The sequence below is a fragment of the Varanus komodoensis genome, unplaced genomic scaffold (assembly GCF_004798865.1).
Source record: "Varanus komodoensis strain SLA01 unplaced genomic scaffold, ASM479886v1 scaffold1, whole genome shotgun sequence".
Classification (NCBI taxonomy): Eukaryota; Metazoa; Chordata; class Lepidosauria; order Squamata; family Varanidae; genus Varanus; species Varanus komodoensis.
Genome location: NW_025335268.1, coordinates 46,481,282 through 46,502,039, shown reverse-complemented (window position 1 = coordinate 46,502,039; position 20,758 = coordinate 46,481,282). Strand labels below are relative to the sequence as shown.

Below are 20,758 nucleotides of genomic sequence, written 5' to 3'. Positions count from 1 at the left end.
TATAGCACAGGGGGATCAGTTTCCATACTGATCTGAGGTAACTTGTTGGGGACTTCCTGCTGCCTTCTTGCAGGAAGCAAGCTCCTGCACTTTGCCCCGACAGAGATTTCTCCCCTTTGCACTGTAGGGAAGAGCCCTGTTTGCAATATGGAAACACAGAAAGGCATCATGGATCAAGAGTTGCCCAGTCTGCTTAGCAGTGGCTCTTGAGCATGGTACAAGCTACCAAGTTAATCACCAAGCAGGTGGCCCATCTTTGCTGCCCAAAGCCAGCAAAGACATCCATTCCTACTTGTCAAGGGGACTTATGTGGAGAATGGCTCCCAGCCATCCTTGCCAGTAGCTAGAGAGTCTATTCTTGAGCCACCAACATTTACCAATAAATCTGTTATCAAACATATGATTCTCTCTTGCTTTTATATAGTATGTCATTTATATCATAATAGACATCCCATTTTACAAAAAATAATCAGACAAAAACATTACAGTTTTTCACTATGATGCAATAGACATTTTAGCTGCTGTCAAAAGTTAAGAGCCATCTTCTACACCAGAGATTTCCACCTACCTTTTAAAATATCTCAGAACCTTAATGGATTTGTTGGCATTTTATAGCCTATTATAAGCTCAGTTTCTCACTGGAGAAGACCCTAATGCTGGGAACAATTGACGGCAAAAGAAGAAAGGAACAGCAGAGAATGATGTGGCTGGATGGAGTCACTGAAGCAGTCAGCGTGACCTTAGGATCGTGGACAGGAAGGCCTGGAAGAATGTTGTCCATGGGGTCGTGATGGGTTGGACACGACTTCACGACTAACATAACATAACAAGCTCAGTTTATCTAGGATCAAAGCCCAATATAATTTCATTGGATTTTGACAATTCCTGTTAAAATAGAATGCGGTCTTAAATGTTTGTTTTACTCTATGTATCAGGACTCCTTGGCCCTGCAAAAAGAGATGCATGGCTACAATTAAGAGCAGAGATTGAAGCTCTCACTGACTCCTGGCTGACAAATGCACTTAAATCATTGTCAATTATAAGTACAAGGTGAGTGTTTAATTTTAGCAGACTAGTTAGGCATATAAAAAGTTGCCTTATACCAGGTCACAGTCATTGGCCTATCTGTCTGACCATTGTCTTCACTGACCTGTCCTGGCTGTGTAATGGACATTTTTGCAGCTCAACCTGGAGATGCTAGGCAATGAACCTAGGACCGTTTGTCTGTTCCCTGCCACTGAGCTCTGTCCCTTCCCTTTTTCAAGCTTTCCTATAATTATTCAGAATAACCTTCAGCTTCAGGAAATGTGTTTGAGACTGTTAAGCTGTCCATATAGCATGAAGGTCAGACATTCAAGCTGTAGAATCAGTATTACACAGCAAGTCATCATTTAATATTAGCCAGTGTGATGCAATGGTTAGAGTGTTGGACTGGAACTCAGGATCCAAGTTCTAGTCCCTACTTGACTGTGAGGCTCACTGGGTGACTTTGGGCCAGTCATTCACTCTCTGTCTGCTCTACTTTACAGGGTTGAATAAAATGGAGAGGAAGGGATCTTGGGGATTTTACAAGAAAAAGGGGCAGGATATAAACGTAGTGATGATGATAAGGATGGTGTTACAGTCACTGAGTGAAATAAATATTTGAATAATTCCTTAGTTTATCTGAAAATCAGGTGAAATGATGATGATTTGTTTAGAACTAATTCTTAGACAATTGAAGCAATGCTAAGTAAGGCTTTTCTAGGCTGTTGGCACATCCACACATGCTGTTTCTTGTAAACCAGAAGATCTTAAATCTACCAATATAGCCCCTTCAGAGGGTTGAAAATCATTGAGACCCACCAATCACAGGTGTAGCAGCTGTAGGCAGAACCAATCACAAACTATACTAATTGGATATTACAATTACTAATGAGAGGGCAATTTGTCCATGAGCAAATCATAACACTACAAAATAATTGCACTTAATTCCCATCTAAATCACCCCCAATTAATTTGCACTCCATCCCAGTTCATCCATTTCCATTTTCTTATTCAATTATTTTTTTCCCAGATGACTCCAAAATTAGTTTCCCTTCAGTTATAATTACTTCCATTCAAGTCAATCATCATTACCCACTCCAAATCAATTAAATTCAACATACATAGGTAGGATACACATACTGTAGTGTATCCTACTACGGGATCAGTGAAAACTACAAGTAAACTCCACTGAATTCAATGGGACATACACCCAGGTAAGTGTACATATCTTTGCAGCCTAACTGAACCATTCTGTATGTTTATTTTTTACATATACAAAAGCTATACATGTTACATTTAATTTGTAAAATTCAGTTTTAAGCAGGAATAGGCCTTGTTAAATTCCGACTTGTGATCAATTTTTGTAAAGTCTTCATTTCGTGAAAATCAGATCCCACATACAATTTATTATTTCTCCACTTAAAAGGAGTATGCCCTCAGTTTATGTATTTATTTAATAGTTTCAAGGTAAAAACTTTCACTTCTTTCCATTATCCTAACGATATCAACTTGCTTTCCTTTTTCTCATTCACGCTCATATTCTTCACTACCGCATGCATGCATGCATGCTTTCCATCCATAACCTCTCTGCACATACATTTCCCTACCACTGGACCTGTCACTGCCTGCAAAACTTCCAGGGAAGTCAGGGAGCTGCAAGATTGGGATTGGACACTGACATTTCCCCTGCTTCTGCAAGTTAAAAGCATGAAAATGCTGATCGTTTTTTCCCATGTAAAAAAATTGTCTTTCTTTAACACTCTCTTTCCTCTCTGTTCCTGCTGGGATTTGCTGTTCAGACATCAGAGAGAAGGATAGAGAACTCCAGCTTCCAGCATGCAATGAACTGGCTTGAACAAAACCAGCTTGCTTTGCCTATTAATCATAGGAAAAACGGTTAGAGAAGAGCAGAGCCAACTAAAAATTTAAGCCAGACAGACTATAAGAGAAGAAACACGAGTGGAAACATAAGTGGGGGAAATGAGCAGCTGCTAAAGCCCACCTGGAACAGCTCTATAACCCAGTTTTGGATCACAACCCATTCTTTAAGAAATGCTGTTTCACACGTATATTACCCAAACCCTGGACCTGTCAAAAGGTTGCATGGGCTTTGCAAATTAGTCAAAGATGCAGCAGTGAATGTTAAAGGAGATATAAGTAATATACATATGTCAGATGGCCAGTGGAAAGTGAGACACAAATTGACACTGCAGTGCCTCCAAGTTGTATAAAAGGAATCTAAAACAATTAAATGAGAATCATGACTTTTAATCTAGCTTGCTTGCAGTTTCAAAGGCCTTACATAAAGTTCTGCTAACTTTTTCCTCTATCACTGAACTGTTGGCCAGTGTTTGAGCTTTTAGCACCATTCTTGCCTGAGAACAAAATCCAAATGATATATGAACAAAAAATCACATTCCTAGAGTTCATTAAATTGCTTATCGTACATGTTCAAGACTTAAACTCCAGCAGGTTGTAAAACACATAATTTTTGTAGTTCAGCAGTGGGGTGAGTTGTTGGTAGAAACATCCTGAAAGAAAATGCTAAGATGCTTTTGTACATTTGGCACAAAAGGACCTCTTAATTTCTGGTCGTTAAGTAGCATTCAGTTGTCAGTTGTTTAAAACATTGTATAAAATTCAGTTGCAATCTTTTTGCTGAATCTGATAAGAGAATAACAGAATTTTGATGTCAGATGCATAACCTTTTTACAGACAAATATATGATATAATTACATAGATTTATGCTCTATTTCCCTACAGGAGTAACTGTGTAAATGTCTTGGTAACAACAACCCAACTTATACCAGCCCTTGCAAAAGTTTTGCTGTATAGTTTAGGAGGTGCTTTTCCTATTGAAAATATTTACAGTGCAACTAAAATAGGTAAGAAAACTTGTCTCCCTTAAGCTTACATTGTTTTGTGAATGAGTTCCAATCTCCATTCCCAGTAATATGAGATTTTTGGTTGGGGCTAAGCAAGAGAATTGTGCCAAAGCTATGCATGAAGAGTCAGAGGAGCAAAACTAAATGCACGTAATTTTCATATCACTGTAATGACTACTGTATTATCATCCTGGATATGTTTTACTTCTGCAAAATCCTTATTTAGAAACTGACAACCTTGAAATGTAGAAATTTGGTTCAACCCTTAGGATATCCCCCTCTTCAGGATTTGGATAGGCAATGTCCATCACTGAGTTTGGAGAAGGGAGGGCTTTGATCCTCAATCACCAGGTATTTTCCTGTCTTTCTATGAGTAGTCAGGTTCCAGGAGGACTCCTTACTTCCAAGCCGCACACCAAAATGGTAGCGCTAACAGTAAGAATAAACAGAAGAAGTCAGACCTGAGAAGAACATAGAGAGAGAGAGAGAGAGAGAGAGAGAGAGAGAGAGAGGATTGCATAGGTATAGTCCACTCAGACTTCAGCCCAAATGGCTCAGTAAAGAAGGCTTTCCCAGTGCTGCATTCAACACTGCTACCTTAGCATCTTGTTTCACCATTATTCTGCAGGAGTCTCTCTACCCATAGACTGCCACGACAAACCAGATAGTGTTATTTATTTATTTAGAGAATTTCTAGGCTGCCCCATTCGCCAAAGCCTCGGGGTGGCTTACAAATAAATAAAATACATAAATAGCAATATAAAAGACACATAACTGTATAAAATAAGATAGTGTTATCTCCACAGACAAATGAAAGCTGTTTTACAGTGTCATGCTATAATTTACTCAGTTTTGTGCTATTTGGGAAATGTCTATATTGTTACATCATCAGATACATATGTTTGGTTACAGAGAAGTTTGTTGTTGTTTTTAACTGAAGAGTAACCAAAGCCAAGTGGTGTGATAATGTTGTGTTTCGAGACTCCTTACCTTTAGCACTACTCTGCTAGCCTTTTATAGATCTTTCTGAAACCTCTCTTTGATAGCTCAAGTAGTGCATTGTTTTTCAGGCAAAGAAAGCTGTTTTGAGCGTATAGTGTCCAGGTTTGGCACTAACATAACTTATGTTGTGATTGGAGATGGCCGAGATGAGGAACATGCAGCTAACCAGGTAACTTCTCTCTGAACTGTATCTTATTTATCTTCCAGGAAAAGAAAGTTGCTTTGAACGAATAATGCAAAGGTTTGGCAGAAAAGTAGTATATGTTGTAATTGGGGATGGTGTAGAAGAAGAACAGGCAGCAAAAAAGGTAACCTGTCTCCCAAAATGTTGGTGTGATACGTAGTTATTGATGCAGGCTTACTCTGTTTGCATTTCTGTTGGTGTGGCATATTTGGCAAATAATTCAAGTTTTTAGATGCCAAAAGCCAGTCTTAAGGCCTATAATCAAACCATTTGGATCAAGCATATGCTTTATGATGACTTGCATGTTATGAAGATAGATCAAGTGAGTAACTCACTGAATTCAAGTAAATTAAACCTGCCGAAAAGATTTGTAAGACACAGTAGAATAAGTTTTATGAATGATATGAAGAAATGCATGCAAAAGTTTATTTGGCAAATTTGGAAAAGTAATGGGAAACATGCTAGAAATCAGCCATTACAAAGTAAAAGCTGTAAAGTATTTTTGAAAAATTTGATTAATTGATATCACACAGAGGGGTTGCTTCACCTATAATCCCATTTGCTTAGAGCTGTTCCCTCCATTGTATTGAACAAAGATTGTTTTATAGTCACAGATATCCATAAGCAAAGAGACATTTCCATATCCAAAGGGAATGTTGCATTTGGGATAGTTCTGTGCCATCAAAGTTTGCATTTGACATTATTATTTATAATAAACTGGGATTATCTCTCTGGTAAATAACTGCTGAATTATAAAGTAACCAAGAATGAAATACATAAAATACCATACCCTAAAATATGTTTTAAAATAAAAAGGATAATAAGAAAGGACAGGCTTAACTATTAAAAGCACAGAAGAACATCATTGTATTCACCTGCTATCCAAAGGCTAGGCTAGTCTTCCTGGAAAGGGCATTCCACAGCTGGGACACTAATATACAAAAGACTCTGTTTAGTTTAGTTGCAGCAAAGCAAGTTTCCCACAAGTGACTGTAGGAATTGGACATGCCTTAGAGGTAGGCCTCAGATGAAAAACGCACATTTTGGACAGGCTCATGTTGAGAGATGAAATCTTTCAGATACCCTGCCCTAAACTATTTAGGGCTTTATCGGTAAGAGCAATAACTTGAGCTTGGGAATAAAATGGAAATCACCTCAGCTGTTTCAAAACTGGTGTTATATTGTTTACAAAATATGGAAGAGTGTAGCATAGTGGTCAGGGTATTGGAATGGGAATCTGAGAGCTCCAGGTTCTAGTCCCTGCTCAGCCATGGAGCTCTCAGGGTAATTCTAGTCCCTGCTCAGCTATTTGCCTACTGCAAATTATTACCCACTGTAGCAAGACACTGGTTCAGGATTTCCACATGACATCAGCCAAGCATCATGATCAGTGGTGTAGAATACCACCAAGAGGTCCTAGAGAACCAATAGTGCACTCCCCTCTCTAGCTTCTACCACAAGTAATCAGTTGAGGTTATTTCCCAAATTAGTGATTATCCAGATAACAATTGATACACAGAATGCAGTGCCAAGAACTTACTGCTACATACTTGATTACATACTACATATTTGTGATTATAACACAAACATTTCACCACTCTTTAATTAGCATCTTCAAACCAAGCTGGATTTTTTCCAACATTCTAGATTTCAACACATTCAGCATTTAAGACTAATCTGTAGAAATGTGGCAAGGGGGTATGCTTCATGACATAATATTAAGAAATGTTAATCCTAGATAGGAAAACTAAAGAACATGTCATTTCTAAAATATCCAGTAGATCTTCTGGATTTGCTCCATTGCATTTTTATTGGCAATTAAATGCTGGTTCCAAATGGTTGCCTGTTTAGATACAGTAAAATTGCTGGGATTGTCTTTTAGCCTGTTCGAAAAACCAGGTGGTTGGTTTCTTTACTTTTAAGGTTGGCATGCTTTCCTCTAACTACCCATTGCTTGCATGAACAATTGTGGAAGAATAAATGAATGTTAATTCTTCACAAATAAATCTGAACTGAGTTAAAGTAAGGTTCCTAAAGTGCAATCCACCTGTGCACAACATTAATTTGTATTTTAAAAATTTCTAACATAATTTTTATAAGATTTTGCTTCACAGCTTAGTAGAAACTGATACTTCACAATCATACTAAAAGCTGTTGAGCACATAAAAGTAGATATTTGTTATTTAGTAAAATACTAGTTCACTGGAAACAATTCCATAATTGGCTACTGAAAATGGGTCACATAACAATAGGCACACAGGATTTTTTTAAATTTCCCCAGTTGGGGAAAGAACTGGTTGCCATTCTTCTGGTTCACTTTCTGCATCTCCTTTCAAGGAGTAAAGCTTCCTACAGGAAGATTCAAAAGGACGTACTGTGAACCATCAAGGGAACTTTGGCTTTCTAGGTGGTATAGAAATGAATGAATTGATGAAAAGAGGATGCTTTATACACCATAGCTGTTCTGCAGATGAGCAGACAATTATATTATTTCCTCCAAAAATGCACACATTAGATGATCATTAATAATTATTTCATAAATGAAACAACAGAATTATTCCTTACCCAGCCTCAGTAAAAATAAAATGGTCTTTTCCAAAACTCCTTACTGTAAAATTCAAGTTCAGATCTATATGCCCTTGGGTTTGTATGTTTTTGTCTTTGTCTTACTAAGAAAACTCAGAGTAATTCCAAAATACTCAAAAGCATATGAAAGCAAATGTAGGTGATGTGCAAAAGATATTGCTCATTTTTTCTTACCTTTCCCCCTTAACTAACACAGCACAACATGCCTTTCTGGAGGATATCTAGTCACTCGGACCTCTTGGCTCTACACCAAGCGCTGGAATTGGAGTATTTGTAACTGTTGTACCATAGCTGACAAATTCTTTCTACATTTTGAAGTACACTGAATTTTTTTCATGTGTGATACAATGCCTCTGGCTTTATACTTATGTATGGTCTTAAGAAAGAAAAGCAATATTCAGAATGAAAATTCTATTGTGAAGAATTCAGATCACTGAATGGAGTTACAACGCTTAATTCTACACAAGGATTCTCTATATGGTCTTACATACACAACATTTTTGATGATTCAAGAACTATAAAAGGAGGTTGCTGGTACGCACCAAATGAACCCAGCCAGAGTCAACATTTTTTTGCAATGGACTCAGACTGGGAAAGCAGTAACATGCATTTTCTGATCAACAAGGGTGGTATTCAACAGCATTCCTCACTATGGGATATATTCTCAGCACTGAGGTTTGAATCAAACTTTCGTCTACCTACCTAACCCAGAAAATCTGAATTGGAATGCACTCAGACTGTATGATGACAATCCTGTCTAGATATGTAATATGTGTAAATTATTGATGAAAATAATTTACTGTGACTTTATTAGCAGCTGACTTTGGAAATGGATGCAATTTATTTCTTTTGTTTTGGAGGTGTATGGGATGGGGGGTATATAATAATTATTCTCTCTTTTATAAGTTTGGCAAATAGAATGTGCATAATGATGTGTTGTGCCTTAAACGACAAGATCTTGTTTGTGTGTTACAATGTAACATTGGTTTAAAATATGTAGATAAAAATAAATCTTTGTGATAATTTTTGACATGACCAAATTTCAAATTCAAATAATCAAGGAGCAGTACTGCATCAAAAGCACTTAAAGGTTTGTTGCAGTAAGTAAAAAAAGTATAATAATTTAAAGTTAGTGTTTTTATTTAGTTTCTTAATAATTCCACTGACTATAGGAAGGAAGTTAAGAAAACATCAAGAAGCTGGAATGATATTGGGTATTGTTGAGAGGAAAAAAATAAAATAGCTGGTTACTTGAGAATTTTTCTCTATTTGATCTTTAAAGAAAACAAAGAACTGAATTTATGACTTATTTGTGCTGCAATGTGTTTGATTTTATATAAAAAAGATGTAGACTACTTCCCATGTATCTAGTCTAAAATTATGATTTAGTAGACTTAACAGGCAGTAACTTACATGTAAACATGATTGGGTACTATTCAAAGGTATTCTTCAAGTTAAAATAATGCCAATTCAGAAAGGAAAGGGAACACTAATTCAGTTCCAGACTTCATTAGACTTAACAAAAAAGAGACCTCAGACAAAGCAAATGATACCACTCCATTCTGGAAGCCTAGAACAGGAATCATATGCTTCTAAAATTAAAATTAAATTGCCTATGGAACTCGAAATTTCGTATTTGGACACTTCACTATATGGTATGGCTAAAGACCAATGTCCAGTTCATATAAATCCTTTCCAGCTGGTTCTGAGCCTGCATGTAGGGATCAACATGAGCCTCAGTTGACTTCTTGCTTCTCCTCCCAGACCAGCAGACACAGATACGTGCTTAACATTTTTAGTAATATATACTTGCATTATGTGTGTGTCCTATAGATCTGTCCAGCATTTCTTGTTCACTCCATGGCTCCAGCCCATAAATTACTCCAGATTCTGGGCATACATAACCACAGTATGCAAGCTTTGGTACACAAGGAAAGGGGAGTTTGTTTTCCATTTACTCTGTCTATGCCAGCACCCTGGTTATTGAATTCACTCCCAAGAGAAATGAAACTAACCCCATCTCTTATGATTTTTGGCAGGCAGTGAAAATACGTTGATTCTGCTTAGCTTTTAATTGAGATTGAAGGTTTTAATTCTACTCTTCTAGATTGTGATGCTGTGCTTTCATTCTAGGGGCTTGGAGGGTATTTTTACTTGCATTTTATGGTACTTCTTTCATAAATCGCCTTGGGGGCTCTTGTTAGGGTCAAAGGGAAGTATAAAAATGTCTCTATAAATACAATCCATCTACAAATTCCTTTTCTTCTCCTCAGGTCTCAGTTAAGAAGTTACTCCTCTCTTAGTTATATGGACCTTGTGGGTTGGGACCTTGGGGACAAGAGGAGCGAGATCAGATAGTTACATCAGCCTTCTGTTACAATTAATGGCTGGTCCACTTACCCCTTGCCCAGCTGGCTGTGGGAAGTCAGGCAGGGAGTGGAAGAAAATGAGGCTCCACTGAGTTCCATGTAGATTTCCTCCTGCAGGCAATTATGCTTTGGGGTATTTGTCTGGATCATGTTAATTTGCTAATATATATTCATTAGAGAAAATAATACATGCCTCTCCCAAGATTCGTGTTCTTTGATTTATGGTTTCAGTGTTAATCAGTGTCAACATTTTTCATGCAACAGATTTTGGTGCAGAAGATCCTTTATAATACTACATGATGAAAGATGTTCAATCCCATTTTGCAGTGACTATGCATATGGTTACTAGCAGAATAATAAAACATGTTTCATAGCCTCAGAGATTGAAAGGTATAGGTATAGCTTTATTTGTACTGTAAAATGTAACCCATTCTTGTTGCCCAGTCTGATAAGTGTGAATACTTTACAATGATTAAGGGTGCAATCCTATATATATTTACCTCGAAGTAGGTCCCATGGAATTCCATGGTGCATAATTCGAAATAGGCATGCATAGAATTGCTACATAAGCTACACAAAACCAGGTACCTTCTGGGACACAGCAAAAGAGGAGAGGATTTGTTCTTCATATATATGTGTTCATATTTGAATTGGTTTAAAAATGTGAATATTAAATCTGAGCTGGTTGCAATGTCATGCACGCCTATTCATGCCAGAAGCTGGTCCCCTTGTGTTCAGTGGAGCTTATTTTCAGGGAAATGTGCAGAGGCCTGCAAACTAAGTTTCTCCTCTGTACTCTGTTCTGCATTCACAAAATTCACAACAGCTTTAGAGGTTCAGAGTTGCTGATTCTCTTAATGGCATGTGGAAAGGTATTTTCACAACTACAGCAAACATTCAGTAAACCTGTCCAAAGACAGAGTTATTAAAGTTGTAGCCTTGGTGTGTGTAGAGGTGGGGTGGAGGTAGATGAAGGGTTGCCCTGTTCACTAAACATGGTACTGATAAGGAGTTGTCCATGAAGCCTGTGATTTAAAATCTGAAATAACTGCCTCTTAGGTGTAGTTTTCCAACCACTTATAATTGTACCCTCATTCAAGATTTGCTTTGTTTTTTAATTACTTAATTAAAAGACTCTTATTTTGTCAAATTGAGCTGTAAATGTACATTTCTTTTAGATTTTTTCTTTAAGTTTTTTAAAGAATGAAATGGCACATATAGAATGAAAACTGACTTATCTGCAGAACTACCTTATTTTGATACAATTATATAAAACGACTACACCATATGGGTGTTTTTGTTTCATTCATTTAGAAGTAATATCCAGTTCATGGAATTACATGGTTAGAAGATGAATCAACTCCATTCCAATCTGTTCTTCACTAAGTCTTCCATATACTGTTTCAATAATATTACGAGTCTCAAAATTTCATAAAACTGAAGTACTCTGTATCATATGCAGCAGCCTTCCCCAATTTGGTGACTTCCATATGCCTTGAGCTGCAACTCTGCATCCTTGCCCATTGGCCATACTGAATGGGAGGGTACCAGATTGAGGGAGATTGACCTAGAGAATGCAAGGGGATCAAAATTGCCAAAACTCTAGATAGAGGAGTAAACTGGGTCAGGATGCTGAGCTAGGTGGCAAAACTGTCTGCATGAAAAATTTGGATGTGAAGCAAAACAGGGTAGGTTTCCCTGGTAAAACATTTGTAATAACTTTTGAGGGAAATTGAAGTAATGACAGTGAGATTTGATGAATTTATTGGAGTCGGAACTGGTGGGAGAGGGCTCCTCACATCTTTAGCCATGCTACAATTTAAGTTATGTCAAACTCTTCTAAATAATGCATGGTTTTGTGCTAATTGAAATTTGGTCATTTGTATTGTCACTATATTTTATCTCAGTATAGATGTATATGCAATCAAACCCCTGCCCCCCTACATCCTTATCTAAAGAGAAACAAAAGCATTCTGTGTTTTAAAAGGTTGTGCAATTAAAATACTGAACATTGTGCCTTTACCATTGCTGTACCAGTTTAAAAAAGGGAAAAAAAAGATTCAGCACTTAACTATTAAGCACTTTGAATATTGTGCTTGAGATACAGAAATACAGCACAATTTTATTTGATGTAAATATATGGAAAATGGGATAGATGAATTCGATTCAGTAAACCACTAAAGTGAAAAATGCAATATGCAGATTGTGCACAAAAACATGGGGCACAATCTCTCCCCTTAGGGCTCAGTGGTCCCTTCCTTCTCTCTTTCTCGCTGGACCTTGGCTAATAATATACAAATTGTGACACCTCAGCCATTATCTGCAATGGAAGGCATGTAGGCAGCCGGCTCTTATTAACTGTCAAATGCACAAGCCTTTCATGCCCTGCAGTTGCACGGTCCGTTTCATAAGTAGGAACAAGAACACAGAAAGAAGCAATATCAGAATGTTTGTGAAACTTATAGTAGAGCAATAACTATTTTAGGACCAACCAAAATATCATTAAGTGTGCATTTAAAGATTTGTCCAAACTCAAACAATGAAGTAAATGCTCCAGAAATAGGTCAGACAACACAATCTAACCAATTTATCTCTCTCTGCATGTAGAGAATGTGTAGGCTATGCCCACTGCAGTTTTAGATACAAATTTCATTTCAGAGTAATGGGGGGGGGCGGGTTAGAGCCATGTCTAGATGCTTGAATAAATGTGGTATTTAGTGTTTTTCAAGAGGAACTTAACTGACATGAGCCAATACTGCATTTGAACTCCCAGCAATAGCAACCTTGTGGATCTGTTGAAGCCAAGGGTCTATGTAATGTAAGTCTTGACTTATCTGGATCTAACATTATTTAAAACAATGTAAATTAATATTGAATGCTTGTAAAAATGTATATCTTTACCATTTCTCAATAAATACATGTGGAAATGTCATTTTTGCACCATCACCATGCAGCACTATATTTGATTTTCTGCATGAAATTGTTCTTTTTGTGGCATTCATTGACTTGAGCTGTGTACAGACAAATGTCCAGATCTGAAGGAATATATGCAAGGCATCTGGAATGCAAATTTAGAGACATTTTAATTTGAAAAGATGAAAAACCTACTGATCAGCTTTTAAGGGGATAAGAAAAAGAGAAACTAGCAACTCTGTACTATAGGCCTGAACTTGTCATTTTTCTCTTCCCAGGAAACTAATTCTCTGAGCTATTTATAAACTGGTATGAATCTGATTTATGTTTCTAGTATAATTCTTCTTAATCTATAAAACAACCATTCATCCATAAAGGATTCCAAAGTGCTGTATACAGCATTTAAAAGCCAACCCCCCCCCCACAGTAACATATTAAGCCATAATTTAAACAGCAACTCTTCATCAGCAATCCAAACAACACAACAATTCAGTTTAAAAACTAAATTGTAAAATTATAAAATGTTACAATGAAAGATTTAAGTTGGCATAAGAAAATAATGCAGCCAATTAAAGTAAGAAAAGCTGTGCTGGATAGGATGCAAGGTTCCTCTAGTATTCTGTTTAATAGTGGCCATGAGAAATCTGCAGGCTGGACAAAAGTACACTGCTGCCCATGTTCCCCAGCACCTGATGTACATAAGCACACTGTCAGTGATTCTGTATGCCCTGTCGGAGGACAGCACCGGGGAAAGGCCACCTCCTTCGTAAATACATAGTGTATGGCTTCTATTAATGGTATTCATAGATAGACCTCCACTGTAGATCTCGGTGCACAGGAGAAGATCATGCTAGGAAGTGGAGCCTTGAGTATTTTGGCCCCAGTTTTACGCTGATAGCCAACAGCTTGAACTGGGCTCAGTAGCACAGAGAGAGCCAACAAATTAATGTGATCTTCATTGAGATGAACTGGTCCAAATTCTGGCTGTTGAATTTTGCACAACTTGAAGTTTCTGAACTGTTTTCAGGGGTAGCTCCATGCTTAAGACTTTACAATAAATGAAGGGGTGTTTTGACAGAATGAATCACCGTGGTAAGGTTATCCATCTGCAGGAAAGGCTGCAGCTGGCAAACCAACTGAAACTAGTAAAAAGTGCTCCAGCTGCCAATATCAGAAAGCTGCATGACTGTTCATTCAGAAAGGGTGCAGTCCCACACAGAGCAGGTGGAAAACTAGTTTCAAAGACTCGGGAACCAGCACCTCTGTCTTGTCAAGCTTCAGTTTTTTGTCTCTCATCCCTTCTATAACTGCATCTAGAAAGTAATTCAACACCTTCACAGCCTCTGCCCCACCTTACTTGGTTGACACAGAAATAGAAACTTGCTCCAAATGCCCAGATGAATTCACCCAGAAATTTTGCAACAATCAGGAGTGAAGAAGGTATGGCTCTCCCGGTGTTGTTGGATGGCAACTTGCATCAATGCTAGACAGATTAGCCAGTGATAAGGCATGATGAGAGTTGGTAGTCTCACATCTGGAGGGTCACATATTGTCCATACTTGATACAGACAGAGAGCATGGGGGATAAGATGGATTACTGTTGATCTCTTACCATTCAGATGCCATGGAGTCAAGCAGCAGTCCCCCCAACACTGTGTCGGTAAGAGTTTCACCAACATTTTCTTGTTGTTTGAAGCCTGTTTGAAAGCATTTTTCTGCAAATTGGATTAGAATGGAGGGATGGGATTTAGAATTAATCTTTGTCACAACACCACTGCTTGGAGCCCGCTGTGCATACAGGAAGCTGGACTGTGTACACCTCAACTGTGCGAATTATTTCCATTGCTATCTTCCTTTCCCTTCATGCAAGGCCCAGAAACCTACCCCTGGGAAGAGAAAGGAAGCACAGGTAGGCACTCCTAGGGTCCCATGAGTGGATCTTTTCTCAGCAGGATTCTGACAGCCCTACCATGTACCCATAGTTGAAAACTAACACTGCATACATTTGTTCTAGCAAGGAGAGAAATTCTGCCTCCCAGTGGAAAGAGCATGCATAGCATCGGGCTCCTGCAGGGCTGCTCCTGCTTGCCGCCCTAGTCCCCAGCGGGAAATAATGTTCTGCTGGGGCTTGTGAGCACCTTCCTTCTCCTGCCCAGAAGGCATGTTTCTGGGCCTTGCAGGAAGAGGCAGAGACAGTGCAGGCAGGAGTTTTGTGAGCATTTAATGTAATAAAATCTTTATGAATGAGCAATGGCGTTCCTTGTGCATCTATAAGCTTACAAGATCATACATTGCTTTTGCTGAGCGTCCTGTGTACCTTGATGCTGAGTAACGAGGAAAAAAACCATCTATTTTTATGCCTTTTTCTTTGGGGCATGACATGTATGAAATGTCTTCCTTCGGTTATACATAGACAGTTGCAAAACAGAAACTAATGCCTTGCACCTTGGAACTGGCTTTGCAAGCAACATCCTCCTGCCTTCCCCTAGCTATGCTAGCACTACCCTAACATTGTGCCACTGTGTTGTTTTTTCCACCTGGTACAGTCCTGAACTGAGTGTGCATGACTGGAAGCTGCCTCTCAGCTTTTAGTGTAAAAGTTAAAGCCTACTCTGGTAATGAAACAACAAATCATGAGCTTGACAGCAATAAGCTGTTGGCTTAGATGGGCATCTCTCTCTAAGTAGAACAGCCATTTTATGAGTGAAGTATTTAAAATGTTTTTGCCTATAGAGAGATTGCCATGGCCTAGCAGAAATTGCATTGTTTTAGCAGATAGTAAAAGGGTATATAATTAATGCATTCAATATTTGTTCTGAAAAGCTGGTAAATGCAACTTATGAGAATTTTCTCATGAAAGGTGGATTTATTAGCTACAAAATACAGAGACTTTGCCAAAAGTGTATCTGGAAGATTGCATACTGAGTTGCCATCTGTATTACACTAGATCCTTCCAGAGCAGAAAATTGAAAATTCCTGGGTGGCTCTTGTCTGGTCACATTCTATTCAAATTCAAAGGACAGAACACCTCAGTTTCTGTTCTCCCAGCCCTTTTCATTGTTCTTTGCTTTCCTCAATTGTCTCTTCCTCCTCAAACTTTCTATTTTTTTATGTAAAGGCCGATGGGTGTAGTAGCATTAATTCTCCAAAAATAACTTTAAATCCATCGGACTGGTAGTACTTAATAAAGTGACATGTTTAACAATGTTAAAGGAAATCAGGAATTTTAATGTTTATTTGAAAAAAATCATATTTATGTAGTGTTACAATAATACTATTTTCTTGTCCCCCTTGCAGTCTATTCATCATTTCCAATAAATCCTCACAAGATGCTTTGGAAACGAAACACTGGAGTGTTGTGTAATAATAACACAGAAGGATCTATAAATAAGGCAGCCCAATTGACCCCTTGGTGTTGGCAGATATAAAAAAGAGGGGCACATGGAAAGGAATAGATCTGATATTAAGAAACAAAGCCGGGTTTTAGGTTGAAGCCTGCTTCCTCTGTAACCATTTTCAGTCAACCAAGTGCTTCTTTAAAGTGTACTTTTTATTAAACAGTAACACAGCAAGGTTTATATATTAGATTATATATTAGAGCCACCTCAACATGCATACTTGGAATACCCATATGTGACCTCCAGACAGACCAATTCTTCCCATCTTATACAGCAAGAACGTGCAAGAAAGCTTCCACAGCTGAAACATCAAATTGCAAGGAATGCCCACAGGTTCATTTTCAGAACATCCATGTTGGAGTCAACCTCACAATAATATTAGGGCTACCTAGCTAGTGCTATACCCATTGTACTTTTAGGATAGGGGAAGGTAAAACAGTTGTTTTGTTATTGGCCATTGTTCGATGACTTTAACAGCAGCCATGCAGACAGGCCAAACTTTCTCTGACATGAAGACAGAGTAAAAGGAATGGTCCACCTGTCAAATCATTCCAAGTTAGGTTGGGTGTGTCGGGATAATGAACTGTGAAGATCTTCATGATGCCCTCCTCCTGTTCCCATGTGACTATAGCAGCCCTGAACACTGGGAAAAGGGTAAACGTCACACAATACAGATCAGCATTTAAATTGTGATCATGAAATGAATGTGTGACTATCTCCTATCCACTGTGATAGCTCTGGAATGACATCCATTTAAAAGCTGCATTCCCATCTTTCATGTATCTCCATTTTCACTGTGCTGAAACTGCATTTCTTTCATTTTATATATTGATACTCACTAGGATCCCCAAGGTAACTTAACAGCAATATAAAGCAACTGGAAGATTGCAGTTATACCCAATAATAACATAAAACATCATGAATCACCTGTCATTTGATCTCAGCAATGCGGGCAGGAGACCACTCCTGAGAGGAAATTTCACAGACTGGGGGCTACCATCATTAAGGCCCTGATCTGGGTAGCCACTTCCATTTTAGATAAGGGAAAAACATTGAAAATGGTCTGAGAAAGTGGTAAATTTGTACAGGAGAAGGGATTCTTAAAATCCACTTTTCTTCATTTCCTCTTGTTCATAGTGCAGGGCATCCCCACCTGGTGTCTGACTACAGCTTCCATAATCCCCAGCCAACTGCTGTAGTGACTCATCTAAAACAAGCTATTCTTTTTTTCTGTAGAGCCCATGGTCGTGTCTGTTCCCCACCTCAATTGTCTCCCAGTTTTTATTTGATGTGAGCTGACTCAGACCCCCCCCCCCATTAGAATATTTCCACAATGTCTTTGGAGAATTCAACTACTTTAGGTTGGCCCTAAGATGGGTGAGTATAACCTTACTCAGGGTGGCTCTTCACAGTTCATTGGGTACTTATGGTGTGGGTTTCTCTGAGAACAATTTTTAAGGTGTCATCTAAATATCATAAATAAATAAGGATATAATTGGGTGCTGATACCAGAGTACAAAATTCCCACACAGTCATATGTGAGTATTGCCATTCTTCCTTGGTCTCTAATTCCGCAGGGGTCCATTTTGTCCCCTTGCTATTTAACATCTACATGCAACTGCTGGGAGAGGTCATCAGGAGGTGTGGGCTGCGGAATCATCAGTACGCTGATGATACCCAGCTCTACCTCTCTTTCTCAACCAATCCAGATGAGGCAGTGGCTGTGCTGAACCGGTGCCTGGCCGAGGTAATGGGCTGGATGAGGGCCAATAAACTGAAGCTCAATCCAGACAAGACGGAGGTCCTGTTGGTGGGTGGCTCGGGCCTCGGGATGGGGGACTTGGGCCTTGTCCTAAATGGGGTTGCACTCCCTCTGAGGGACAGGGTTCGCAGCTTAGGAGTGCTCCTCGACCCTGAGCTGTCTTTAGAAGCTCAGGTGACGGCGGTGGCAAAGAGCACCTTCCTTCAGCTTCGGCTGATACATCAGCTGCATCCCTTCCTGGAGAATAACTGCCTGGCGACAGTGACACACACGCTGGTAACTTCCCGATTAGATTTCTGTAACGCGCTCTACGTGGGGCTACCCTTGAAGACGGTCCGGATACTTCAATTGGTGCAGAATAGAGCTGCCAGGTTGCTAATGGGGACTGGGTGTTGTTCTCATATAACCCTAGTTCTCCGTCAGCTCCACTGGCTTCCGATTGAAGTCCGGGCCCAATTCAAGGTGTTGGTTATGACCTATAAAGCCCTAAATGGCTTGGGACCTGGATATCTAAAGCTTGCACCCATATATGCCCTCCCGTACCTTGAGATCAGCAACGGATGCCCTTCTCCGGGAACCCTCTGTGAATGATATTAGGAGGGTGAGTACCCAGAGGAAGGCTTTCTTTGCGGTGGCGCCCCATCTATGGAATGCGCTCCCCAGAGAGGTCTGCCTGGTGCCGTCGTTATTTGTTTTCTGGCGCCAGGCTAAGACCTTTTTATTTAAAACTTATTTTAATTGCTAAATTATTGAATTAATTAGGATTTTAAAATTAGCCGAGAATGCACCAGGGGTTTTTAAATGTTTTTTTCTTTTAAATTATTATTATTATTTATGTATGTTTTTATGCATTTTTTGTGAGCTGCCCCGAGGATTTGTTGCGATGGGGGTGGCATAGAAATGTGTTAAATAAATAAATAAATAAATAAATAAATAATTCTCCTTATTTTAAAGGAGAAAGTTCTGATTGTTGCACATGTGTGGCTTTCACAACCACATAGTGTCAGAGTGCATGTACTTTGTGTCTGTTCAAAATCTTGCATGAGTCACCACACTCAGGAGGTGGTGAAATTCCTTTGTTTCTCTACGGCTCCCTCAGTTTTTCACCTTGTATCCTGCTAGTTACAGTTTGGGATCCTGCCACTGCCACGCTAGTTGGACATTGTTGGGATTAATCTATTTAAAACATGTCTAAACTACCCTGCATTTCAAAATTCCTGTGGCTGTTCGACCAATAAACAATAAAAATGGTGAATAGCAGTGCTAAAAACCATCACCAGAGAGGGATAAGGGAAATTGTATTTCAGCCAAGTTGGGGAGAAATCTTTCTTTTAATATAGTCAGGGAACAGAAATTAATACTTACGATACTTTAAGCTAGGTTGCCCTTTCCTCTTTATATGTGGGTTCATTTTGCATTCTCTGAGTCTGCCAGTATTCTGAAGGTGACATAAAAAAAAACTGCCTTTCTGTCAATCCCAAGAAACAATTGTACAGCCAAGGAAGGAAAAATGGAAGGAGATTCCAGTGGAGGAAGGATTGTACTTTGAGCCTATATTGTTACAAAAAAACCCCATATGGTGAGGGTTGCACCACAGTTAAAAAAAAATGTGCAAAGACTGATAAAAGTATTATAGGTAGCACAATTTGTTTTAATATTTATTTATTATGCATTTCTTAACTGCTTTTTAAGACTTTGCTCTCCTCAAAGTGGCTTTCAGCGGCAGTGTTTGGATTGTTTATTTACGGATGGACTTCTGCAAAGTATAGGACACATATTACATTTTCAAAGGAGTGAATGTGCAATGTTGCAAACTTAGGAAAATTGCCAGACTTTCTGCAGACTTTTTATCCAGTGCTTACAATCTTCATCAACAGGATTTCACAGTATTGCTGCTGAAAATTTGTTTGTAGGAATGTTTAAAATGCACTTGCAGAATATCTTCAGTAAGAGTGTGGGAAAGCCCCTATTTTCCTGTCCTGGATTCCTTTCTGCCCGAACTGAAGCACTGGACGTATTTGAGCTATTTTTGTTGCTCTTCTGATAGAACATTGGCTGACATCTAATTGTAGGTATGAAGTCACAGGAAGGGACTGCCCTCCATTCAGGGGCCGTAAGCCACACAGGAACAAATGAACGGGGATTCCTGAAGGGGGGGTCTGGGGGGGGGGAAGGCATGAGGAATGCTGCTCCCTTCCTCTAGCTTAACCGTGGTCCTTATTCGGCTCAGCATGGGAATCAAAAGGAACTAGCCACATGCCGTAGCTCTGGGAGCATCAATGCAGGCACTAGCCATCGCTTGGCTCCCTCCTCAGTTTCCCCGGAGTTTTCTGTTACTTTGTCAGAGAAATGATTGGCTAATAATCCCTTGGAAATAAGGGCACCGTGTCATCACGGAGCAAGAAGGAGCTCGATACGCACCACGTTGCAGCTCTTGCTGTAGAAACGGAGGCATGTGATCTTGGCTCCCTGCCACCAAGCACCAGTCTACCAGCAGCTTCTAACCGTGATGGCCAAATGAACCTCCCTGTGCAGTGGCTGTGTTTCCCTAAGTACCCAGGGCTTGTCCACTCTCAGGCCACATGGGATTTCTGCATCAGGCAGCAGGTTTTGAACTAGCAACATTATTTCCT

At 39.1% G+C, this 20,758-nt stretch overlaps 1 protein-coding gene across 25 annotated transcripts in view; it reads left to right on the top strand.

The window, feature by feature from the left end:
• The window catches only part of EYA4 (EYA transcriptional coactivator and phosphatase 4), a 162,144-nt gene extending 149,146 nt beyond the window's left edge, over positions 1-12,998 (top strand). For 17 of the 25 annotated variants that reach the window (XM_044424244.1, XM_044424227.1, XM_044424235.1 and 14 more), the window contains 4 exons: positions 936-1,050; positions 3,790-3,911; positions 5,121-5,221; positions 7,880-12,998. In XM_044424244.1, coding sequence (XP_044280179.1) covers positions 936-1,050; positions 3,790-3,911; positions 5,121-5,221; positions 7,880-7,960 — 419 coding nt within the window. In that variant the 3' untranslated portion in view covers positions 7,961-12,998. The other 8 variants (XM_044424219.1, XM_044424294.1, XM_044424283.1 and 5 more) reach the window with 4 other exon arrangements.
• Positions 12,999-20,758: the final 7,760 nt, after the last annotated feature.